The following is a 25,990-nucleotide window of genomic DNA, read 5'->3' as shown; positions in this document are numbered from 1 at the left end:
AAGGAGATATGAAAAGAGGCCTTTTCTCAGTTCACCACAAACCAGTAATGATCCCATGCTCCAAGTAATGTAATGAGGAAGTAGGGCTAAGGGTGAGAAGCAAAAGAGGAAAGAGGCACTAAAAAGGATTTGAATTTTGAGATTCAAATTTCCCAATGCCTCCATTTTAGATTTTCTTATCAACTCAACAAAGACATAGCTGGAGCTGCTGAGAAGGGTGAGTGGGCAGTGTCAACCTCAGTGTTTCATGGTCTTCTTGCCAACAATTATGCATGGAACCCATCAAAGGAAATGCCATTGTTATGCCATTATGGCCATCTTCCTTAATAACCTTCTTGATTTTTTTTTTTTCTGGCTTGAACTCAGGACTTGGCTGGGTGTGTGTTAGCATTTTTGCTCAAGGCTAGTGCTCTACTACTCTGTTACCTTCACTTTTGGCTTTTTGCTGGTTAACTGGAGATAAGAGCCTCTCAAATTTGTCTGCTTGGGGCTGGCTTTGAACCATGTTCCTCAGTACTCAGCCTGGTGAATAGCTAGGATTATAGGGCATGAGCCACCAGTGAGTGCCCAGTTGCTTGAAGAGGAAAGAAGGATGGCCTATAGACACATGAAGAAATGCCTCAACCTCCCTAGCCATAAAAGAAATGCAAATCAAAACAACATTGAGATACCACCTCACCCAGTGAGAATGGCTGGAATCAACAACTCTAATAACAACAGATGCTGGAAGAGATGTGGACAGAAGGGGAACCCTACTGCATTGTTGGTGGAAGTTGTAAACTTGTTCAACCACTTTGGAAAGCAGTATGGAGGTTCCTCAGAAGACTCCACATAGAGCTCCCCTATGACCCAGCAATCCTACTTTTGGGCATTTACCCAAATGATCACAAACAAGACCATACTAAAACCACCAGCATAACTATGTTTATTGCTGCATTATTTACCATAGCTAAGATATGGAACCAACCCAGATGCCCTCAGTAGATGAATGGATCAAGAAAATGTGGTAGGGGCTAGGAAGGTGGCTCAGTGGTAGAGTGCTTGCCTTGCATGCATGAGGCCCTGGGTTCGATTCCTCAGCACCACATAAGCAAAAAGAAAAAAGCCGGAAGTGGCGCTGTGGCTCAAGTGGTAGAGCGCTAGCCTTGAGTTGAAGAGCTGAGGGACAGCGCCCAGGCCCAGAGTTCAGGCCCCATGACCGGACCCAAAAAAAAAAAAGAAAAGAAAAAGAAAATGTGGTATATATACACAATGGAATTCTATGCCTCCATCAGAAAGAATGACATTGCCCCATTTGTTAGGAAATGGAAAGACTTGGAAAAAATTAAATAAAGGTGAAGTAAGCCAGGCCCAAAGAAACATAGGTCCCATGATTTACCCTTATTTGCAATAACTAGTATATGTCTGAGACAAAGCAGAAACGGTCAGATAAGTTGATTGTTAGGTGAAATGAACCCCAAGTTAAGGACTCAAATGGTTTTTTCTATCTTGCTATTGTTTCTAACATATTTATAAGATTATTTCTTTGTTGTTTTTTATGTCCCTCCCCCACGGTATAACCCCTGTTTTCACTGTATTTGATGTTGGTATAATTTGTGGAGGGGAAGGAAAAAAAACAAATTGTTTAAATAGGGATACAGATGGACCCATTGCAACAATGAGATGTACAAGATGCTATGTCGAAAATGAACTTTACAACTTTGGCGCAGGGTGGGGGGTGTAGGGGGAGAGGGGAAGGAAGGGATGGAAGGGGAAACAAAGGAGGAGGCAACAATGCTTGATAAGAAATGTACTCATTACCTTGCACATGTAATTGTAACTCCTCTGTATGGTATTTTCACATTTAAAAAAAATCAAAACTTTGCTGGCCCCTATGGTGGTGCATGGTTATAAGTCCAGCATTTCAGAGGCTAAGGAAGGATTGTGAGTTTGAGGCCAGCCTGAGCTATATAACAAGATCTTTCCTCAAAATAAAATAGATAAATAATAAACCTTTGCTGTAGTTCACAAGCAGGATCTGCCAAGCCAGAATTGACAAGCAAATACAGGCTCCCTAGTAAATCTGAAAGATGGCGCAGCCTGGATGCAGAAGATCAGAGAGGACTGCCCGATCAGAAACAAGTCCAAAACAGAAGGCACATAATAAAGGAGTCAGAGGGCTTCTCCATACAGGAGAACTAAGGAAGGTGTGATTTTTTCAAGCAGCTGCTGCTGGCTCATATGTGTAATCCTAGCGAATCAGGAGATCTGAGGATTCTTGTTTCAAGGCAGCCCGACAAGGAAAGTTCATGAGACTCTTCTGTCCCAATTAACCACCAAAAAGCTGGCAGTGGAGCTGTGGCTCAAGTGGTTGAGTGCTAACCTTGAACAAAAAAGTTCAGGGACAGCGCACAGTCCCTAGGTTCAAGCCCCAAGACTTACATGAGAGAAAGAAAGAGACATACAGAGACAGAGAAGAGAGGAGAGAGAGAGAGAGAGAGAGAGAGAGAGAGAGAGAGAAACAGGCCATTTTCCATAGCTACTAATTTTGACCTCTCTCCAGTATTGTGATTGTTTCCCTGTCTCATGGCTAACAGGTACCCATCTAAATATAGCACATGAAACAACCCCTCCTTTCACCCTGTCACCTTATTTACCTCACCAGTTTAGTGAAGGCCTTTCTCCTGAGAGTGTCTGTTCTCTCAAGGGTAGAGACAGAAATTAGTGCCTTTCACAAATCACCAAGCAACATCACCTCTGTTGCCTCCTGGGCCAGAAGAGTGCAATAGTGCCTCAAAAAGTACCTTACAAGAAAGCCTGGGGGGCCACTAATGTCAACGTCCCTTTTTCAGACCATTGCTTTTAAGACTCGTGTTGAGAATGCAAGCTCAGGTTGCCAGCCGCGGTTATTGTAACTCAGCCTGGATTTGTTCGTGCACCCCAAAACTCAAACTGGCAGACAAGCATGTGTGATTGCTTCAGTGACTGCGGAGTCTGTAAGTATGGGGAAAGTGTCGCCCTAATTTATAGGTAGGCTGCTTATCAATATGCACATACTTTGCAGCAAAAGTTGACTATTTATAGGTACTTTGCATAGCAAGTAATATATGGTATTTTTTAACCAAAAAGGCTCGGTACTGATTGTAAATCAATTCTGCTCTGACCTATCAAAGAATAGTATTATACCTAAAATAAGAGCTGAGACTTAAGATAACAATGAAAGGGCTAATTGATTCTAATTACAAATAGATTGTAAATTAATGAAATATTTAGAGTTTAACTTGATTTTTTTTTTTTTTTTTTTGGTCAGTCAATGGGGCTTGAACTCTGGGGCCTGGGCACTGTCCCTGCGCTCTTTAGCTCAAGGCTAATGCTCTACCACTTTGAGCCACAGCGCTACTTCTGGTTTTCTGGTAGTTAATTGGAGATAAGAGTGTCATGGACTTCCTTGTCCAGGCTAGCTTTGAACTTCAGTCCTCAGAACTCAGCCTCCTGAGTAGCTAGAATTACAGATATTAGCCACCAGCACCTGGCTTAACTTTATTTTTATTTTTATTATATTTATTTGTTTTTTTGCCAGTCCTGGGTCTTGAACTCAGGCCTGGGCACTGTCCCTGAGCTTCTTTTGCTCGAGGCTAGCACTACAACTTGAGCAACAGCGCCACTTTGGGCCTTTTTTTTTTTTTTTTTAACGTTTTTCATTGTAAAAATACTGTACAGTACAGTTATATGAGGAAGGAAAGGTGTAGCACAGGCTGGTCTCAAACTTGTGATCCTTCTGCCTCATCTTTGTCGTTGATTTCTGGCATTCGCCACCACGGCCGGCTCACTTCAGGCTTTTTTATGTGGAATCAAACCCAGGGCTTCATGCTTGCTAGGCAAGCACTCTACCAATAAGCCACATTACCAGCCCTTAACTTGATTTTTAAAAGACTGGTTTTGTTGTATATAGGTTAAACAGTGTGTGTGTGTGTGTGTGTGTGTGTGTGTGTGTGTGATCTGTGTGCATGCTAGTCCTGGGGCTTGAACTCAGGGCTTGGTGGCTATCCCTTAGCTTTTTTGTTCAAGGCTGACACTCTTCTATTTGAGCCACAACTCCACTTCCAGTTTTTTACTGTTGATAAGATAAGAATCTCATGAACTTTCCATCCAGGGGCTGGCTTTAAACCTCAATCCACAGATTTCAGCCTCCTGAGTGAGTAGCTACATCTGTAAAGATGTAAGCCACTGGCATTCAAGAAACTTCATTTGCATTAGATTGGATATAGTACACGGAGGATAGTGTTTATCCCTAGTTTCTGCATGCTTGATAATGAAGAAGTTTAGGGGCTGGGAAGGTGGCTCAGTGGTAGAGCGCTTGCCTTGCATGCCTGAGGCCCTGGGTTCAATTCCTCAGCACCACATAAGCAAAAAGAAAAAGAAAAGCCGGAAGTGATGCTGTGGCTTAAGTGGTAGAGCGCTAGCCTTGAGCTGAAGAGCTGAGGGACAGCGCCCAGGCCCAGAGTTCAGACTCCCCCCACCCCCCCGCCAAAAAAAATGAAGAAGTTAAAGGTAATTAGCTTGTTGTTGGGAAAAATGTCTGTCTCTCTAATTTTTTCTTTTATAAGATCTTTTCTGATGGAGTGCTGGTGGCTCTCACCTGTAATCCTAGCTACTTAGGAGGCTGAGATCTGAGGATCACAATTCAAAGCCAGCCCATGCAGGAAAGTCTGTGCATCTCTATCTCCAATAAACTACCAGAAAACCAGAAGTAGCTCTGTGGCTCAAGTGATAAAGTACTAGCCTTGAGCTGAAGAGCGAAGGGACAGCACCCAGGCTCAGAGTTCAAACCTCATTACCGACTAAAAAAAGAATATCTTTCTGCTAAGCACTGGTGGCTCATACCTGTAATCCTAGCTACTCAGGAGGCTGAGATCTATGGATTGTAGTTTGAAGCCAGCCCAGACTTCAGTGGAAGGCATTGCTGGTACTGAGGAAAAAGTCTAGAAATGACAAGGTTTCAGTGAATCAATTCACTGAATCAGTGATTTCAGTGATTCAGTGAATGAATCAATGCATGAAGGCACTACTGTAGACAGAATGATCTCTTTCCAATATTCAGTCACTTCTAAACTGAGGGAAGAGCTGGTGCAAAGTCTGAAGATGTACTTGGCAACCATAATGTGCACTGTGAGTCACGGAAGTGAACAAACGTTCAGCCAGTGTAGGCAAAGGGGAGTAATTTGTACCCTTGCTTTTCATGTGTCCAGGTCTCTGTGGCACATTTTGCTTTATGTGCCTTGGATGTCAGGTTGCAGCTGACATGAATGAATGCTGTCTGTGTGGAACAACTGTGGCAATGAGGACTCTCTATCGAACCAGATATGGGATCCCTGTAAGTCTCTTACCGTCCCTTATTGTTTAAATACAATAATCCTAATCCTGTCAATCAAATAACTTTCTTTTGTGTGTGTGTGTGTGTGCCAGCCCTGGGGCTTGAATTCATGGCCTGGGCACTGTCGCTGAGCTTCTTTTGCTTAAGGTTATATCACTCTACCACCTCAGCCACAGCTCCACTTCTGGCTTTTTCTGTGTGTATGTGATACTGAGGAATCACACCCAGAGCTTCATGCATGGTAGGCAAACACTCTACCACTGAGCCACCTTCTCAGCCTCAAATAGCTTTCAAATATAAAGAATAATTGTAGAGAAGTAGGCCACTGAATGGAACCCATTGTGTGAATTTGCCTGGAGAGCCTAGGACTAGCAATCCTGTGTTCAGTTATAGCTGCAGATTCTCCAGTTATATAAAACCTTCCAGGTTTCTGCTGAAGATAATTGAAAATAAGTAACTCTCATATTTGCAATGTCTAAGATACAAATTGCAGGAGGTTATTTAGAATTTACCATGAGCCAGACACTGATGGCCCACACCTGTAATCCTATCAATTCACAAGGCTGAGCTCTGAGGTCCATGGTACAAAGTAGCTAGGCAGAAAAGTCCATGAGACTCTTATCTCCAATGAACAAGCAAAAAGCGAGAGGTGCTTAGGCAATAGAGTCTGCATACTATTCAGTTGTCCATGCAGTGCCTTCCACTACACCTACTTCGCTTTATTTAATGAAGAATGTTAGTCAGGAGTCTATAGAGGAATGACCAACAGAATGAGTGTGTGTACATATGTGTATGCATACATACACATTTATTTATGTATCATATAGAAATTATATAGATATGTAGAAATATATTGATATAGAGAGGAGAGAATATATATAATATGTAGTCTGCCATATGTATAATATGCTTCAGATATAATATGTAGCTGGAAGTGGAGCTCTGTCTTAAGTGGTAGAGCATCAGCCTTAAGTGAAAAAGCCAAGTGAAAGCATAAAGCCCTGAGTTCAAACTCCAGTACTAGCACCAATTGTATATACATACAGACATATATTTCTATAGAAATACACAGATATGTGTATAGAAATAGAGAGAGATACTTATGTCTCTACATGTGTGTACATATTTATGCCTCTCTTTATTAGAGAGAGAGGGAGATGGAAAGAGAGGAAGGGAAGGAGAAGGAAAGAAGGAAGAAGAGGGAAAAAGAGGAGAGAAAGAGGAAGAGGTATTTTAAGGAATTGGGTTGATGTAGTTATGGAGGCTAGCCAATAGGTTGGAGATCCAGGAAGAAATTACAGCTCAAATCTAGAGCATCTTTTTCAGGGTGTGTTTTCCTATGAATCAAATCAGAGTTGTGCTAGGTGCTGGCATGTGTGTGTCACAACTGTTAATCCTAGTTACTTTAGAATCTGACATCTGAAGATTGAGGTTCAAAGCTAGCCCATGCAGTAAATTCCATATACCTCTTATCTCCGATTTATCACCTGAAGACCATAAGTAGAGTTCTGGCTCAAGTGATAGCATACCAGCCTGTGAATGAAAAAGCTAAGTCCAGGCCCTGAGTTCAAGCCCCGATATCACTACATGTAAGCACGCAGAAGCACACACATCCACACACACGCACAATCACGTCTGTATTGCTACTTCTTGACTTCTCAGTTTGGGACATTATCTACTGACTTTCCACTGTAGAAAATAAAATTTTAATGTTTCCTTCTCATTCCCCATGATACATAGACTCCCTCTCCTACCCCACCCCATCCCCATAGAGTTCTATCTACTTTAGTTAATTCCATATCTGATACCTATATTATGAGCCATATCTGATATTTATATTACGATCCTTATACATGCTTTATCAACTTCAGATCCAACTCATGTGGTGAATATGATTACTTTTCCTAAATTTTATTTCTCCTGTGATTTGAAACAGTTTTTTTTTTTTCAGTAGTAGTTTAACCCCAAATTCTTTGTTGTCTTTCTAAATCTCTTTCCACATATTCAACACAGGAAGTCCACACGGGAAGGCTCCTGTCTTGTTCGGGATGAAATTTCTCTGAACTGCTTTGAAATAGAAGCTTCTGGAGAAAGGGTGGGGACAGCTTTGAGAGTCTAGCCCCTGACACTCTTTACGCTACCATCATACCTGATAGCTTGCTTGGATATACTCTTATATTCTCAGAATGACAAAAGTCTAAGAAAACATTTTATGTCCTAAAAGAGTTAACAGTTATTTGGAAAAAAAATCAATTAATGTTTTTCCTGAATATATCTATCCACAGTGAGGCCAAAGACACAGTGCCTTTGGATGCATAAAAATCCACCAGTGTTAATTCCACATAGGTGTATTTTACTTTGTGTGTTGGGGAAGGGAGGAGCGCTAGGGTCACACCTAGACCTTCCACATGCTAGGCAAGCACTCTTATCACTGAGCTACATCCACAGCCTTGTTTTTCTTTTTCTTTTGTACCATTGTTTGTTTTTGTGTTTTGGAGACAGTATCTCCCTATATAGTTTATGCTGGCCTTGAACTTGCTATGTTGCCCAGGCTGACATCAAACTTCAGATTATCTTGTCTCAGGCTCTTGACGGCTTGGGGATTATGGGCATGAACCACTATGCCCTGCTGTTTAAATGTTGTATTGAAATACAATTGTACTTTCCATTCACATTTCTTTCATAACTTCAAATAGGGGTCCATTTGCGATGACTACATGGCAACCCTTTGCTGTCCGGTTTGTTCTCTTTGCCAAATAAAGAGAGATATCAACAGAAGGAGGGCAATGAACGCCTTCTAAAAAAGATTCATGGTGAGTCCGAGCAAACTTTTATCCTCCAGGAGTCTGGGGAGTTTGGGAACTAGGGGCTTTGTAAACTATTTATTATTTGGAATAATAGTTCAGTAATAGAAAATTCTCTAAATCTCCTAAAGTGCTATCTTAAGAAAAGATTGATTCTGATTTCTTCTTATGAAGAACATAGCTCTGTATTGTCAGCCATATTTTCACAAATAAATGGGTAGTGAATCTGGTATATTTTTGAAACTTCTCATAATTGCATTAGTCTATTAATGAAGAACTTACAAAACACTCTTCTGTACATCACCTTAAAAATTAAAAAAAAAATAATAAAAAAAGACACATCTGTAATCCTAGCTACTCAGGAGGCTGAGATCTGAGGATCACAGATTGAAGCCAACAGGGAGAAATTCATCTCCAATTAAGTAGCAAAAAGCTGGAAGTGGAGCTGTGGAAGTGGTGGTGGAAATGCTAGAGCACCAGCCTTGAGAGAAAAATCCAAGTGAGAGCCATAAGGCCCTGAGTTCAAACCTCAGTACTAGCACCAAAAAATGAAAACAAAAAAGTCCTCTGCAGCCATACTGAATAATTGATATATATATATATATATGAGAGTATAAACTGACTAAAATAAAATGAAAAAGTAATTGAATAAAAGTTGAAATTTGGAAAAACTCTGTGTATGAAATTTGGAATTTTGAGTGCAAAGAAATAGCAGGATTATGGTACAATCTCTCATACAGAACTCCAAATGTTTAAGCAGACACCCTTTCTTTGTAAGAAGTCCAGTCTAACCTGAGTAAAGCATCAGACAAACCTAAACTGAGGCACAGTCTACAAATTTTTTGTCTGTTTTCCTCAAAACTGTCATGGTCAGCAAAAAAAAGAAAATGTTTGAGGGCTGTTTAGATAACATGAAGGAAATATGACAAATATTATATGGTATCTAGGAACAGAAAAACGACTTCTAGTAAAATGTGAGGAATCTGGTTAAAGTATGGGTTGATTAATAACATAAATGCTTATCTCCAACTATCCACCAGAAAAACTGGAAGTGGAGCTGTGGCTCAAGCAGTAGACTGCTAGCCTTGAACAAAAAAAGCTCAGGGACAGTACCTAGGCTCTGATTCAAGCCCCAGGACTGAGACAAAATAAACAAATTTAATATTTTATTAAAGACCAAGACAGATAAAGGCACAGTCCCAACATGCCTCTTTATATTTATATAAAATAATGTATATATGCATAGATAAAAAAACAGACTGATTAAAGTTCAAAGCTATTCTTTGTGTCATTACAGATGAAGAGCTTTTATCGAAGAAATTAAAACCAGAAACCATCTCTTCAACCTGAGGGATTTGACTTCTCCATCTTTTCCCTGAAGTGGGATGGATATATTTCATATGATGGTATTTTAAAAAGTAAAAAATTTTCAAGTGGATGTTGCCCCCTTAGCTCTCTGCTGAGATCCCTTGGCCCATATTATCAAATTTTCTAGTTTCTAATTCCTTGTATTAAACTATGAGCCAAATAAAAGACTTTACTAATAAAACTGTTTTTCATTTTTGCTTTGTCAGCTCCATCCCTGGGAGTTTGCAGAAAATTAGCTATCAAAATGGGTGGCACTTCCTTGATCATATCATATCAAAAAACTCCACCTGGTTTGTTAAGAGTTTCAGGAAACTTTCCTTGATCACATCATATCAAAATAACTCCATCTGTTTGAACTCAGGGTCTTGATAGGCCAGCATTCTACCAGTTGAGCCATCCCCTGAGAGCTCTCATTTCTTTTCTTGTGTGAATTGTAATGTGATTTTGACCAGTCACTCAAAGTTCACCTTCTCTTGGTTCATAGGAGCCACTGGCAGAGAGATAGGTTTGTTTTGTGTTAATGAAATATTAGCCTGCAGTGAAGTTGAAGACCAGCTCATGCTTCCTGGCTACCACAGGGTGGGGAGACGGGAGTAGCAAAAACTGCAAGAGCAAAGACGGATCTGAGGGTGCCACAGAAGACAGCCAGTATTGCAAGCAATTACCTAAGTGGATGAGGGGATCAGGGATCAGACTACCTTAGCTCCAAGTCTAACACTGTAACCAGGAACTAGAAATAAGCTCTGTGGAAAGCCAGTGTTGTCATCTATCCCTCCATTACTCCAAGTCCCTAGAGGGTGAGAATCAAGCCAAGAATTCCTCTATGGTGCCATCTCCACCCCCTCCCAGCAGAATGATCATAGTGGTCATGTGTGGTGTGTGTGTGTGTGTGTGTGTTAGAAAAAGGACATTCCTTTGTGTAGGAGCTTCCCAGAGAGAAGCAGAGGGTATGGACCATGAGCTGGGTTCTGCCTCCTCTGGCCACCACTATTCTGGCCCACAGCAATCATAGACCAACCCCCCCCCCCCCCCCCCCCGCCTCCGCCCCCTTAACATCTATTCATTCCAGTCCTTCTGCAATGAGTAGCTGCACCCAGGGGTTAGTGATCCCTAGCAAGCCTTGAAGCTGCTGCATGTGGGGAGCACCAGCTCTGCCTGTCAGCTTTCAGGAATTGGTCTTTGCTCCTAGCATTTCTAGAATCTCTGCTTACATTATCCATTCTTGCCCATGGTCTACTATTAGCATGTCAATCATAGATGTTTTAAATTCTTAGTTCCACCATTCCAACACTCCCTACACCTTAGTCCGATTCTGATATATCTTCCCGAATGTTTTCTTGTCTTTTGACCTACATGTTAACTTTGTAGTTGAAAACCAGACATGACAATTAGGCTGTAAGTATGAGGCTTTATGTTAATCTGGGTAGGAGCCAGACTGCATTTGTCTGCTATCATTGAGTCTTTGTTTCCTTGCTTTTTCTCTTCATGGGAGAGGGGAAAAGAAGAAAAATTGGTTCTTTTAGATTTCCTTCTGGGGGACACAAAAGTGGAGGGACAAAAGGTGGACAAATGTAGCAGTGGTTCTTATTGGCCATTATGTTGAAAATGAACTATACAACTGTGGGATGGGGATGAGAGGGAACAACTGGGAGGGAGAAAGGGAAGAGGTGACATTGTCTGAAAAGAAATGTACTCTTGGGCTGGGAATGTGGCTTAGTGGGTAGAGAGCTTACCTAGCATGCATGAAGCACTGGGTTGGATTCCTTAGTACCACATAAACAGAAAAGACCCAAAGTAGCACTGTGACTCAAGTGGTAGAGTGCTAGTGTTGATCAAAAGCTCAGGGGACAGTGCCGAGCCCAAGTTCAAGCACCAGGAATGGCAAAGAAGAAAGAAAGAAAGAGAGAGAGAGGGGGGGGGGAGGGAAGGAAGGAGGGAGGGAGGGAGGGAGGGAAAGAAAGAAAGAAAGAAAGAAAGAAGAAAGAAAGAAAGAAAGAAAGAAAGAAAAGAAAGAAAGAAAGAAAGAAAGAAAGAAAAGAAGGAAGGAAGGAAGGAAGGAAGGAAGGAAGGAAGGACGGAAGGAAGGAAGGAAGGAAGGAAGGAAGGAAGGAAGGAAGGCAAGGAAGGAAGGAAGGAAGGAAGGAAGAAAGGAAGGAAGGAAGGAAGGTAATGTTGTACTCCTTTACCTGACTTACATAACTAACTCTTTAAGATTTCCTTCTTGGGCTGGGAAGGTGGCTCAGTGGTAGAGCGCTTGCCTTGCATGCATGAGGCCCTGGGTTCGATTCCTCAGCACCACATAAGCAAAAAGAAAAAAGCCGGAAGTGGTACTGTGGCTCAAGTGGTAGAGTGCTAGCCTTGAGCTGAAGAGCTGAGGGACAGCGCCCAGGCCCAGAGTTCAGGCCCCACGACGGGATTCCGCCCCCAACCCCAAAAAAAAAAAATTTCCATCTTAGCTGGGGGCTGGTGACTCACATCTGTAATCCTAGCTACTCAGGAGGGCTGAGATATAAGGATTGCAGTTTGAAGCCAGCCAGGGTAGGAAAGTCTGTGAGACTCTTATCTCCAATTAACCACAAAAAGGCAACAATGGAGCTGTGCTCAAGTGGTAGCACTAGCATTGAGCACAAAAGCTCAGGGGCAGCTCCCAGGTCCAGAGTTCCAGTGCCAGGACCAGAAAAAAAAAATCCTTCTTAGGGGTGGGATTGACTTCTAGATCTCAGACATAACCTACTTATGTGGTGTTAAGTAATATGGGAAGCATTTTGTAATTTTGTGATTGTCTTTTATAGTTAGGTTTTAATCCCTGAGCTGTGGCCTTTTGAAGTGTTTGCTTTTCCTCCTCTCATATGAAATAAAAAGCCTTAAAGGAGGTTGGAATTGTCCACCTTTCTTCTAGGTCAGCTAAGGCTCAGGTGAACTAGCTTCCCTTACGGGGCAGGCCATTCCCCTTACCCTCTTCAAGACGAGGCCTTTCTATTCCAGGCTAGCACTGGATCCTCCCTGCTGCACAAAGCTCAGCTGTACTAACCCTCTGGGGAAGTCTTCTCTGACTTGTCTCTGCTAAAGGAAAAGCTCCCCCTGTAGCCCCAGCACAGATGCAACTCAACTCCAAGAATTAAACCTGTTTCTTGGCTGAGTCTTTGAATGCCTGGAAAACAGGTTTTATAACATATCTTTGTATTTGTAGTATATGATATAAATCAAGATCTGCCAAGTTGAAGGGAAAAAGTGAAAAAAAAACACCTTCACTAATTAAAAACGAAGTACTACTTTTATTTGGCTCATTTCACCATTTATTAGAATAACCACATTTGGAGAAGCACAGAGCACTTAAGTTTTACATGACTACAAAGTTATCACAAATCCCAAACTTCTTAGTCACAGATATTTCACCTCTGTTTAAAGAAAAAGCTTTCAAAACATCTGAGTTAGCTTGATACCAGACCCTGAATATATAGGAACTACATGTTTAAATGCTTGGACTTTTTGCTCTATTATCTTCTTTAAATGGAATCCAGCATAAAAGGGACTGAAATGTGTAAGGTCATGATGCAAATGCTTCAGAGGGACAGTGGAATCAATCTGCACAACATGGAAAGGACGTAGTGTGCACACAAGTTCCTCAAGGATTCACTGGGCCATCTGGGCCTCCATGGCTTGTGCTGTCCCATTCTGGTGCTGTCTGACTAATTTTCTCCAGAAGGTTATTCACTTGGAAACAAAGTGATTGGATCTGTTTGTCCCATGTTGGCAGGGCTTCTCGGGCTATGGGGTGAAAAGAAAAGAATGGGTAAAACTGAGATTACTCCTTTGTAGGCAGAACAATTGTGAGAAATTAGTAATATTAAGTTTTAAAAGTTTATTTAAAAAATCATGGCTAGGGGCTGGGAAGGTGGCTCAATGGTAGAATGCTTTGCCTCACATGCATGAGGCCCTGGGTTTGATTCCTCAGCACCACATAAACAGAAAAAGCCAGAAGTGGCGCTGTGGCTCAAGTGGTAGAGCACTAGCCTTGAGCGAAGAGCTTGGGGGCAACGCCCAGGCCCAGAGGTTCAAGCCCCGACGACCGACAAAAAAATAAATAAATAAATCGTGGCTAAAACATAGAATCAAGCAGTAGTTGAGAACTCAAATCACTAGTAGAAGATATAAAATCACATACACAGATAAATGTTATTACTACTCTTTAAAAAAAAAATTAAAACCAACAATCTTAACCACAATGACTATCACAAAGAAACAGCCATGTTCAGTGATTCATAAAACACTTCCTCCTATTGGAAAAGAAAGTGTAGCTACATATTCAAGGCCGCCTCTGCAAAATAACAAAAACCAAACCAAACAAACAAACCAACAAAAAACCATAACCCACCACCCAAACTATCATCCTGAATTCACCAGGGTTTTCTTTATAAACAGCTGTGTGTAGCTCGAAATGAAAAATTGGAAGAAGTCTCATTTAATGAAATCCTGAAGAGAATCTCTTTTCTGCTTTGTTTTAGAAACAGGACAACAGTATTAAAGTCAATACGGGCTTGGGCTGGGAAGGTGGCTCAGTGGTAGAGCGCTTGCCTTGAGCTGAAGAGCTGATGAGGGACAGCACCCAGGCCCAGAGTTCAGGCCCCACAACCGGACTCAAAAAAATAAAAATAAAGTCGATATGGAACAATTGTTGTTTGAGAATAAGCCAACGTAAGCTACGTGGGAGTACAGATCAGCGAATTGTGGTTTGAGGCCAACCAGAACAAACAGAAGTTAGCTAGACACTCCTCAACAAATGGCTTGGATGCACTGACGCATGCCTGTCATTCCTAGCAACAAGGAGAAACACAAGTAGGAGGATCACAACTCAGGATAGTTCCAGCACAAAGTGAGACCTTACCTAGAAAATAATCAATGCAAAAAGGGCTCAATGGATAGAGTGTTTGCCTAGGCAAGTTTCAGGCCCTAAGTTCAATAGACTAAGAAAGGATGAAAACAGACAAAAATTACTAAATTCAGGTTCCTAATGCTGTATTTTCTTGGTAGGTAAGTTAGAGAAGAGGCTAGACAAGGAATTCTAAAGAACAACTGAAAGAATGGATCAGGAAATGGAAGCCACCTCTAGTATAACAAGTGGGGAGAAAAAATGATTTTAATCTGTATGTAAATTTTAAGGTTTATAAATCTGATCAAGAGTAGCACACTAATAGACTTTTTAAAAAAGATCTGTGAAATAAAAAACAAGGGGTTTTGCTGAGGAAAAAAAGCCAAGAGTTAAGAAAAGTCAGATCTGAAGTACAACTGCAAAGCAAAAAAAAGAATAAAGTAGGAAAATGTATCATGATTCCCAGGTACTAATAAGCAGCTCAGACCTTGGATTTAATAATACTATGTGTTTGTTGCCTGATTCTGGAGGCAGGCATGGAAAATACAGAGAATGGGTTCATTTGAAGTAAAGGTTCATTGAACAGCTGTAATAAAAAGTCAACAAGAATCCTATGTGATGACACACACCTGCTACTTTGGAAGTGGACAATTAGAGTTTGAGGTCAGCAGAGGCAGAAAGCTATTGAGAACCACGTCTCCCCTAACAAAGTTGAGGCATGATGGCCTGCACCTGTGATCTCAGCTATTCCGCTATGCAGGAGGTATAGAGGATCAAGATCCAGACCAGTAGGGACAAAAACCCAAAACCCTATGAGTGGGGGGGGGGGGGGGGGGGGGGGGGGGGGGGGGGGAGAAAGACAGAAGGGGAGGGATGAAGAGAGGAAGGAAGGAAATGAAGGGAAGGGAAGAAGAAAGAAGGAGAGGGAACGGGGAGGGGAGGGGAGGGGAGGGGAGGGGGAGGGGAGGGGAGGGAAGGGAAGGGAAGGGAAGGGAAGGGAAGGGAAGGGAAGGGAAGGGAAGGGAAGGGAAGGGAAGGGAAGGGAGGGAAGGGGAAGCCCAGCACTGTGGTTCATGCCTGTAATCCTAGCTACTCAGGAGACTGATATTCGAGGATCTCGGTTCAAAGCCAGCCTGGGCAGGAAAGGCCGTGAGACTCTTATCTCCAATAAACCACTCAGAAAACTGAAAGTGGCGCTGTGACTGAAGTGGTAGAGTTATAGCCTTGAGCTGAAACTGAAGAGCTGAGGGACAGTGCCAAGTCCAGAGTTCAAGCCCCACAACCGACAAAAAAGGAAGGGAAAGAAGGAAGGAAGGAAGGAAGGAAGGAAGGAAGGAAGGAAGGAAGGAAGGAAGGAAGGAAGGGAAGGAAGAGAAGGAGGAGGGGGAGGAAGGGAGGAAGGGAGGAAGGGAGGGAGGGAGGGAGGGAGGGAGGGAGGAGGGAAGGAGGGAAGGAGGGAAGGAAAGGAAGGAAGGAAGAGAAAGAAAGAAAGAAGAGAGAGGAAGGAAGGAAGGAAGGAAGGAAGGAAGGAAGGAAGGAAGGAAGGAAGGAAGGAAGGGAAGGAAGGAAGGAAGGAAGGAAGGAAGGAGAGAGGAGAGTAAAAGGGATGGCTGGGAGCATAGCTCAAATAGTAGAATGAAGTAGTATCACCAAAAAAAAAAAAAAAGTCAACAGGCAAGTTAATATTATAGGGGTATTTGTAGGAAAAAAAAAAAGTAACTGAACTGATGGATCATAAATCCAAGTTAAATAGAAAAGACAAAAATGGGCTGCACTGACTGGAAGTAAATAGAAGAATTAATGGACCAGCAGCTCCCATGTGGGTGAGGGGAGAGCTTGTAAGTGGGAATAATTGAGACAGATCCTAGAAACAGAGTGAAAGAGTAAAGTATTTCAAATTAAAATTTTACAGGTGCCACAGTTCTGGGTACAGAAAGGTCCCAGATGTAACAGAGATGGGAATGAGGAGATGAAAAGATCAGACAATGAGAATACCAAGAGACACTTCCTTGCCTGCTTTCCATTAGTGCAATGAGCTGATAATAGGAAATGCAGCTGTTATTTCCACATGCCTGATACATGGTATGAGCTCAGTAAATGTTTCATAGGGAAAAGAGAAAACGGATACAATCCAAGTTTTAAGTTTTTTCTCAGTTTACAAAATGTTGCGTTAAGTAGATTGACAAATTAACTTTTTTTTTTTTTTTTGGGGGGGGGGGGTCCAGTTGTGGGGCCTGAACTCTGGGCGCTGAGCACTGTTCCTCAGCTCCTCACCTCAAGGCAAGCGCTCTACCAATCGAGCCACAGCGCCCTTCCGGCTTTTTTCTTTTTGCTTATGTGGTGCTGAGGGATTGAACCCAGGGCCTCATGCATGCAAGGCAAGAGCTCTACCACTGAGCACCTTCCCAGCCCCAACAAATTAACTTTTTTAAATTATCTTAAAATATTTCCTTTGAAGGGCTGGGAATATGGCTTAGCAATAGAGTGCTTGCCTAGCATGCATGAAGCCCTGGGTTTCAATTCCTCAGTACCACATAAACAGAAAGAAAAATAAAAGTTCCTTTGGAAATAAGTTGACTCTAGTAGTAAAATTCGGAGTCAAAAGAAATCGACATATTTTAGTAATAAATACATAATAGTTTTATTGCCATTCCATTAGAAAAAATACACAAAACTTACTTTCAAAATGAACTATTCCATCAATCTGGTCAATAAATCCATTCATACGTCCTTCCCGTTATCATTTGAGATGCTATTTTTTCTGCCTGTAAAAAAACAATAAAAAACAGGTCTGGGAATGTGGGCTAGTGGTAGAGTGTTTGCTCAGCATGCATGAGGCCCTGGGTTTGATTCCGGGTACCATATAACAATAAATAACTAAAGTGAAAAAAAATTACTATTTAAAAAAAGTAAATAAAAAACAGAACTTAAATTATGTTACTTGCACATATGTGTTCATTTGTCATCATTAGATGAATACCACTTGTAAATCTATTTTCCTTATTCTTTCTGGGTGTAATCCATTGCTTTAATTAATTGTTTGGGGGTTTTGGGTTTTTTTTTTTTCCCTTTTCCTGGTACTAAGGCTTGTATTCAGGGCTTGCTAGACTGGCTTGCCCAGCTGCCACTCTACCACTTGAGCCATGCTTCCAATCTACTTTCTACTGGTTAATTGGAGATGGAGTCTTCTTTAGTATTTAGGTAGTTGTACAAAGGGTTCAGTTCAACATGCCTAGTCTATAAGTGCAATGCATCTTGATCCACGTCACCTCATTCATCATTTTTCCCCATCTTTCACATTCCCACCCATACCCTCAATCGAGCTAGCTCTATTTTCACATATGTTCACTGAATGTTCTTGGGCTGGCTTTGAACCTGATTCCTCTAGGTCTCAATCTCTTGAGTAGCTATGACAAGTTATGAGCCATTAGAACTTAACTGTTTTTTGCTATTGTTTTGCTTTTTTGATATGAGAAAGAAGCCTGTTCACCAATTTTTAATCTCTGATCAAAAATCAAAGTAAAAAAATATCTTTTTCTTCTACTTGCTGGAATCTATAGCTAAAAAATCAGTCAGTGAGGTACTGGTCACTCACATCTAGGAAATCCTAGCAATTTAGGAAGCTGAGATCTGATTATGGTTTTGATGACATCCCAGGCAAGAAAATCTGTGAGATTCTTATCTCCAATTAACCAGCTAAAAAGCCAGAAACCGAGCTGTGGCTCAAGTGGAATACTAGCCTTGAGCAAAAAAGCTAAGAAATGGCATCCAGACCCTGAGTTCAAGCCCCGGGACCAAACAACAACAAGAAAAAAAGGAGTCAAACCGAAACCCAAACTTTTATTTCACTTCAATTTCCACATTTATTGTTTCCAAACTCTTTTTTTTTTTTTTGAGGACAAGGTCTCACTTCTGTAACGTAGGCTGACCTTGAACTCATTATCTTGCTTGGCTTGCAAGGAGCTCAGAATACAGGCATATGCCACCATGTCCAACACTAAAATTCTTTTTATCATCCCTTCTGTTTTTAATATATATTAATGGTATGACTGCATTTCATTGTGCTATTTCCATACATGCATCCAAACACGGTAGTATTTTAGTTGAAAAGTAAAGGAGGAATAGATACTCAAATTCAAAAGGAAACTGAAAGAATTTTAAAAAATTAAAGAGAAACAAAAGCTCTCTATCTAGCTCCTGAAGTCATATAACTACCATAAGTTACTTATTACTAGTATATTCACTCATCTTGATCTCAGCAAGATTATACCTCACAATCTTAGCAGGAAGCAGCTTATAAATGGTAACAGAAATCGTAGTTTCCAAACTTACCTACTTTCTCTACTGTACTGTGCAAGAAATTGTTAGAAAATAATAAATTAAAATTTCACAAACAGATACAAGAGGATATGACCCATAACCGCCTGACCTTAAGGTAAAAGTAAGCTTGATTACTTTTAGTATTACTAAAATTAAGAGAATGCTTGATAAATGATAGTTGAAATACCTTCTAGATTGGTACTTCGTTGGGAATTTATGGATGGTAACCAAAACTTAAGGATGAAATTAAATGCCCCAATAAGTCAATTTCTTAAATAAAACCAAACACAGAGGTTAAAACAGAATAGTAGGGGCTTATAATACCTGTCATTCTCCTAAGGAGATAAAATGTTAAACCTTTGAGTCTGTCTAGGTATGAAAAAAGAAGATATAAGGTATGTATCAAAATCTAAAATGTCTTCCAGGTATGGTGTCATATACCTCTAATTCTGGCACTTATAAGAAGGCTGAGGCAGGAAGATTCAAGGCTAAAGGCCAACTTGAGCTATACAACAAGACTACAACAAACAGCAACAACAAAGATCTAAAATAGCAGAAATCAGGAATCACTACAAAGTAGACAAACAGATGGTAAACAAAGATATTCTTTTTTTTTTTTTTTTGGTTGGTTGTGAGGCTTGAACTCTGGGCCTGGGCCCTGTCCCTGAGTTCTTCAACTCAAGGCTAGCACTCTACCACTTGAGCCACAGCGCCACTTCTGGCTTTTTCTGTTTTTGTGGTACTGAGGAATCAAACCCAGGGCCTCATGCATGTGAGGCAAGCACTCTACAACTGAGCTACCTTCACAGCCCAACAAAGATATACATATGAAGTAAATATCATAACCTTGCAACTCCTAAAAGAATTTCATTCTAGCTGGATGCCAGTGACTCACGCCTGTAATCCTAGCTACTCAGGAAGCTGAGATCTGAGGATTGCGGTTCAAAGCCAGGCCGGGCAGGAAAATCCGTGAGACTCTTATCTCCAATAAACCACCAGAAAACCAGGCACTGTGGCTCAAGCAGTAGAGCACTCACCTTGAGCTGAAGAGCACAGGGACAGCGCCCAAGCCCAGAGTTCAAGCCCCACAACAGAGCAAAAAAAGAAAAAAGAAAGAAAGAATTTCATTCTAGAAAACTTTGTCACAAAACACTATTTAAAAAACCCAAAACAGTGGCTGAAAGTATGGTTCCATGAGTATAGAACTTTCCTATCAAGCTCAACACCCTGACTTCAAATCCTAGTGCAGTTAAAAAAAAAAAATCCAGGCTGGGAAGGTGGCTCAGTGGTAGAGCACTTGCCTTGCATGCCTGAGGCCCTGGGTTCGATTCCTCAGCACCACATAAGCAAAAAGAAAAAAGCCGGAAGTGGCGCTGTGGCTCAAGTGGTAGAGCGCTAGCCTTGAGCTGAAGAGCTGAGGGACAGCACCCAGGCCCAAAGTTCAAGCCCCATGACCGGACCCAAAAATAAATAAATAAATAAATCCAAGAATACTAAGGTAATTACAGTAGTATTTTGTTATTTCAATAATTTCCATTTACTTGAGCCTTTTGCTGAGTAATTTCTATTGTAGTTGTCAATTACATCTATTGTAGTGATAAGAGATTCTCTTGTCACTTTCGGTAGTTTGGGGTCCTAACTTTCCTGTATGTATATGAGTCAAGAAAATACCTTAGCAGCAGGAATCTCTAAAAGAGCTCCAAGTTCTTCAAAGGTAATATTATTATATAGTTTGCTTGCAGACAACAAATTGTGTTCAATAACAGCTCTGTCCAAGATACTAGAACCTTAAATAAAAATAAAATTATTACAAGTTTGAAACAAGTTTCATAATTTAAAAAGATGTATCTTTTCCTAAAAATGTCTAGATATACAGTAACACATAACCATCATCTTTATTCTTCTAACCAACATATTACAAGTAACCAAAATTGCTTGACAGTTTGGTTCACATACACTTAAAGATAAAAAAAGTATTTAAGAAATGAGTAATTAGTAAGGAACTATACTAAGTGAATACATACAACTCTTTGGGTTGGGCTTAGCTTCTTCAGGCTAGCTATCAAAAATCATTAACTTTTCCTCTTATAAACATAAACTTTTATTAGCAAGCAGAAGCACAACAATCAAGCAACCTATTCCATAAATTCAATAAAATCCCTGTTCTTCCATCTTTTGGTCATTCCAACAAACACCTTTTTTGAGGTAAATGTGACAAATGTCCAAAAGATATAATCAGCTAACTCTCCTCAAAAAATCATGCACAAAATCCTCATTTAAGAAAGGAAATACATGGGCCTGGAATGTGACTTAGTGGTAGAGTGCTTGCCTAGCATACATGAAGCTCTGGATTCAATTCCTCAGCACCACATAAATGGAAAAAGCCAGAAGTGGTGCTGTGGCTCAAGTGGTAGAGCATTAGCCTTGCACACAGACTCAGAGTTTTCAAGGCCTAGGACCAGTTTAAAAAAAAAAAGAAAGAAGGAAAAGAAATTAAGAAGAAAGAAAGGGAGGGAGGGAGAGAGGGAAGGAGGGAAATATTATCACCAGATAAAATTCAGGACTTATGACCCATCCTGAAGGGGGTTAGAGAATTCTTGTACAATATTCCTACTGAGCACTTACTATGGTCCACATACTATGACAAGGTATATTTAATGATACTTCAAGGGCATACTGAGAACCCTTCCTTCTCATAAATTCTCACTCCTCTTCCCCTTTTATTGATGATGCTGAGACTTGAACCCAGGACCTCATGCATGCTAAGCAAAGGTTCTACTGCTAAGCTACATTCACAGCCTTCACCCAGGATTTTCCACCTTTACCCTTTCACTCCCAATTCTTAGTCTTCCTTTGTTCCTTACCTTAAAATGAAAGAGCTCAATTTTGTACCTTCACCTTTTCTTTCTTCCAACATTATCCCAATAAGCATGAATATGCTGATGACCATCATGAAATCCAGTCATCTATTCTAAATCTTTTCTGAACTCAGACTCATACAGCCAAAACTATTGAAGTAACATCTTTACTTGGGCATTTTATAAACATCTTAAATTTAGTATGTTCAAGAAAGTTTAAAGGTTTATTAAATCAGGCATTATAGTCTACAATCTTTCTGCTCCATCAAGTTTCAAAAAAATGCATTATTTCACAAAATGCTTTCCAGTAAGGACCATTTAAAAATACACCAGGTATCCTTATCTGTGTATGCCATTCACCTACAGTCAATATATTATTCTTCGTGAAAATCAGAGTGTAAAAGAGAATTCTAAGACTGCAAGCGGTTTCCAATGCTATGACTTCTCCTGTAGTCTGTTCCTAAATATTTAACACCACATATGAGTATGACATGTCATTACCATCAGCTGTAGTTGCTTTCTGATGAGGCATCAGCATGGCAGCAAATTCTTGAAGTTGGTTTCCTCTGATGATCCTATCTAGGTACATTTTCTCTAGAATCCCATATGCAGCCAGTTGCTGGCACCTTTCATCCTTAAACAGAGTAGCCAGCATCCGAGAACGCTGCTGTCCTATAGAAACATAGGTCAAATCTTTTACAATGTTTCTTTAATCAGAAATCATCACCTTTTATGACCCCAGTTTTGCAATTCTCATGAACCATGGTGGCTATGTTCAATGAAGTTGCTGCCACCACTAAATTAGTGAACAGTCAACTGTTGATTCTACAAGAAATACAGATTTGGTTCCCAGTAGCCTTAGCAAGGTTTTGACAGCCAATTAATCTATAACTTTATGTCTTCATGTGTAAAGTGTTTTGTTTTATATATACTGTTGATTCAGCACACAGACACAGACATAGACACAGACACAGACATAGACATAGACATAAACACAGACACTCAGACACACACACACACACACACACTATAGTCAGTACTGTAACTCTGCCTAAATGGAAGCTTATCTAACACATGTATTTTCTATGTAATGCACATCTCTGTACTTAAGAACATTAGAGGGGCGAGGATGTCACTCAGTATGAGAGTGCTTGCCTAGCATAAGCAAGGCCCTGGTTATAGCCACAGCACCACAAATAATAATAATAATAGAACACAGGAGGTTTTCAACTGTATGGCGGGTTTTAAACAACAAAACCACAGATATCGAGCATAAAAGTGCAATACTAAGTAAAAAAAACGAGGAAACTTGCTGCTAGTTTGAAAACTGAAACAAAAAGAGATTCTATTAGTTCAATCAGCTAGAAATAATCTCAGTTGTTTTGCACACTTGCCAATGACTGCAAATGACAATGAAAGCACTATAAGCACTGTCTTTGAGGTTGGTTTAAGATATATTTTAGTGAGTAGGTAGATTCATAAACACTGAATCTGTAGAAAATGCAATGACTGAATATTCATATGTAAAAACCAGGATAGAGATCAAAATAGTCTAAGTCTGGAATCATAGGTGATTGATTGTATTTTCTTCTTTCTGACGACTATATTTCTGCAATGAGCATCCACTACATTCTTAATATAAGAGAATGATTTATAAGCCTCTAATGGCCATTCATGACTCTAATCTCAGCAATTAGGAGACTAAGGAAGAATTACCAGTTCAAGGACAATCTGGCAACACAGTCAGATCTTGTCTAAAGACAAAAATCTGCAGAAGATGAATACTTCTCTCATAAACATTATTCAAGTGGAGAATGGCTCAAGTGGTAGCACATCAGCCTTGAGCAAGTGAGAGTGTGAGGCCCTGAAGTCCAGCTCCAGGAGTGGCACACTACTGGACTCAACAGTCACAGTTTCAAGTTTTAGTTTCAAGAACATTCGTGTAACTGATGATATAAAAATATTTAACTAATGGAAAAAATACTACCAATAAACCTTTTGCTTTTAAGTATATTCCCAAGTCTGTAGGCGAAAAGAACCTAACAACAATGAGATCTAGTAGCTGTGAGCATTCCTAGTGCCAAAATTCCATTAAAAGAAGAGCTCAGCAACACTGGCTCACATCTGTAACCCTAGATACTCAAAAGGCTGAGATCTGAGGATTGAGATTCAAAGAGGAAAGAGAATATAGGCTTGATGTCCACCACTTTTTTCTGGCCGGTCGTGGGGCTTGAACTCTGGGCTTAGGCGCTGCCCCTGTGCTCTTCAGATCAAGGCGAGTGCTCTACCGCTTGAGCCACAGTGCCACTTCTGCTTTTCTAGTGGTTTATTGGAGAAAAGACTTTCCTGGGCTGGCTTCGAACTGTGATCCTCAGATCTCAGTCTCTTGAGTAGCTAGGATTACAGGCGTGAGCCAATGGCGCCAGGCTACCACTTTTCTTTTTTATTCTAGGGACTGAACCTAAGGCTTCAGCATGATGAAGCATCTTTTAAAAAAAAATATTTTCTTCAAATAGTTGTAAAAAGGCGCTCCAATTTAACATAACAATACATCTTGATCAGTCACTTCTATTATTTTCCCTCTCCCTCACATCTATCCCAACCCAGGTCTCTTCTCAAGTGTCCTAGTTCAGTCTCCACATATGTACACTGAGTAGAACGGTTGTATTTGCCCACCATTCCTGTTCCACTTGTTTGCACCCCTCCTTTTAGTCTCCATCCCCCTAAGTCAAGTTGTGTTTCAGTAAAGCATCTTTTTATTCTAAAATGCAAGAAAATATTCAAAGACTAATGGAGCCTTGTAAAAAAGATATGACCTAGTCATATTTGAGACAAGCTGAACATTAAAAAGGATTACTTCAACTTATTATAACACTCAATAAGTGAAAACCCAAGTCAAACATACAAAAGTATTCTTAGCAATTCTATTCTTACTAGCAGTGTTCATACAATGAAAAGTTATACAACAATGAAAATGAAGTAAAAGACATAACAATATGGGTAAATTTCATCAAAAGCACAAGAAACAAGACAGGAATGAATGTACTGTATGAGTTCACGTATGTAAAACTAAGGACTAGATTGTTCTTCACAGAGGGGGCTCTGAGTATTCTGTTTCTTGTTCTGAAAGCTGGTAAAAAGGGATGTTCTGTTTGTGAAAGTTTATCCAACTACATATTACTCATATGTGCACTTTTAAATACATAAATTACAAGTAGAAAAATAAGCAAAAAAAGTTCAATGTTATACAAAAGGTGATAAAGCTCATGCTTAGGAATAGAACTGGCAAATTATCACTTTGGAATATATAACACAATTAAGAGATCTAAGGAAAAATTATTAATGGGTAACAAATTATGTGAAAAGAAATAAGATTTTTGTAGGTTATCAAAGCAGCATCCTAGAGATTATAGAGAAGATGCAAAGAGAAAAATGTGCTTTTACAATGGAGTCTAGCTTAAGCCAAATGACCAATCGAAGCACCAAATAGTGAAAAACCTGCTCCTGCGCCCTCTGCTGTGAGACGATGAAATTACATGGACATAATTGAAGCATTCTGGAGAGATTTTTTTAACCTGAATCTAGTCTAGCCTTTAGCTAACCAACTTCCAATTCACAGGAAATACTTAAAATTAAATCAGGTAAGCAGCAAGGCACAGTAGTTCACACCCGTTATCCCAGCTGAATAGCTCATAAACTGTTTGCTTGTCTGTTTTTTGGACTGGGCTAGTTTCAAACTATGATCCTCTATTTCCCAAGTAGCTTAGGGTTACAGGCTTGAATTGCTATTCCTGGCAAAATACTGTTTTTGGAAGAATTCAAGAAAATTGGATAGAATGTCCTTTGTTTCAAATTTGTCTGACAAACTGTTTTTTCTTTTTTAAATCTCTAGTATCACAAACAAAAATTAAAATATGCTAAGGCACCAGTGGCTCATGCCTGTAATCCTAGCTACTTAGGAGGCTGAGATCTGAGGATCATGGTTCAAAGCCAGCCCAGGCCGGAAAGTCCATGAGACTCTTATCTCCAATTAACCACCAGAAAACAGGAAGTGGCACTGTGGCTCAAAGTGGTAGAGTGCTAGCCTTGAACAAAAGAGCCCAGGGACAGCACCCAGGGCCTGAGCTCAAGCCCTACAACTACCAAAAAAAAAAAAAAAAATGGTTGGGCACTGCTGACTCATATGCCTATAATACTTGCTACTCAAGAGGCTGAGACATAAGGATTGAGGTTAAAAGCCAGCTAGGGCAGAAAAGTCTGTGAGACTCTTAACCACCAAAAAGCTGGAAATGGAGCTGTGGTTCAAGTGGTAGAAGACTAAGACTTGAGCAAAAAGGTTCAGAGACAGGGCCAAGCCCCAGGACTGGCTGGCTGGCATGCATGCACGCACGCACGCACACACACACATGCATGCACA

General features: G+C 40.5%; 2 protein-coding genes across 2 annotated transcripts in view; one reads left to right on the top strand and one right to left on the bottom strand.

Moving 5' to 3' along the window:
• Positions 1 to 170: 170 nt before the first annotated feature.
• On the top strand, positions 171 to 9,719 carry Plac8 (placenta associated 8; the record flags this gene model as incomplete). The annotated part of the gene is made up of 5 exons (XM_042678013.1): positions 171 to 217; positions 2,859 to 2,975; positions 5,229 to 5,353; positions 8,050 to 8,166; positions 9,455 to 9,719. Coding segments are annotated over 4 exons (394 nt in total), but the record flags the coding sequence as incomplete, so codon positions are not given.
• A 3,061-nt stretch (positions 9,720 to 12,780) lies between these two features.
• Positions 12,781 to 25,990, bottom strand: part of Cops4 (COP9 signalosome subunit 4) — a 38,792-nt gene continuing 25,582 nt past the window's right edge. The window contains 6 exon segments of the mRNA XM_042678293.1: positions 12,781 to 13,194; positions 13,196 to 13,293; positions 17,075 to 17,129; positions 17,131 to 17,160; positions 20,387 to 20,502; positions 22,075 to 22,245. Of these exon segments, the coding sequence (XP_042534227.1) occupies positions 13,159 to 13,194; positions 13,196 to 13,293; positions 17,075 to 17,129; positions 17,131 to 17,160; positions 20,387 to 20,502; positions 22,075 to 22,245 (506 nt within the window). The 3' untranslated portion in view covers positions 12,781 to 13,158.

Source organism: Dipodomys spectabilis, unplaced genomic scaffold, assembly GCF_019054845.1.
Source record: "Dipodomys spectabilis isolate Male_0828 unplaced genomic scaffold, ASM1905484v1 ptg000043l, whole genome shotgun sequence".
Taxonomy (NCBI): Eukaryota; Metazoa; Chordata; class Mammalia; order Rodentia; family Heteromyidae; genus Dipodomys; species Dipodomys spectabilis.
This window is presented reverse-complemented; position numbering and strand designations above follow the sequence as displayed.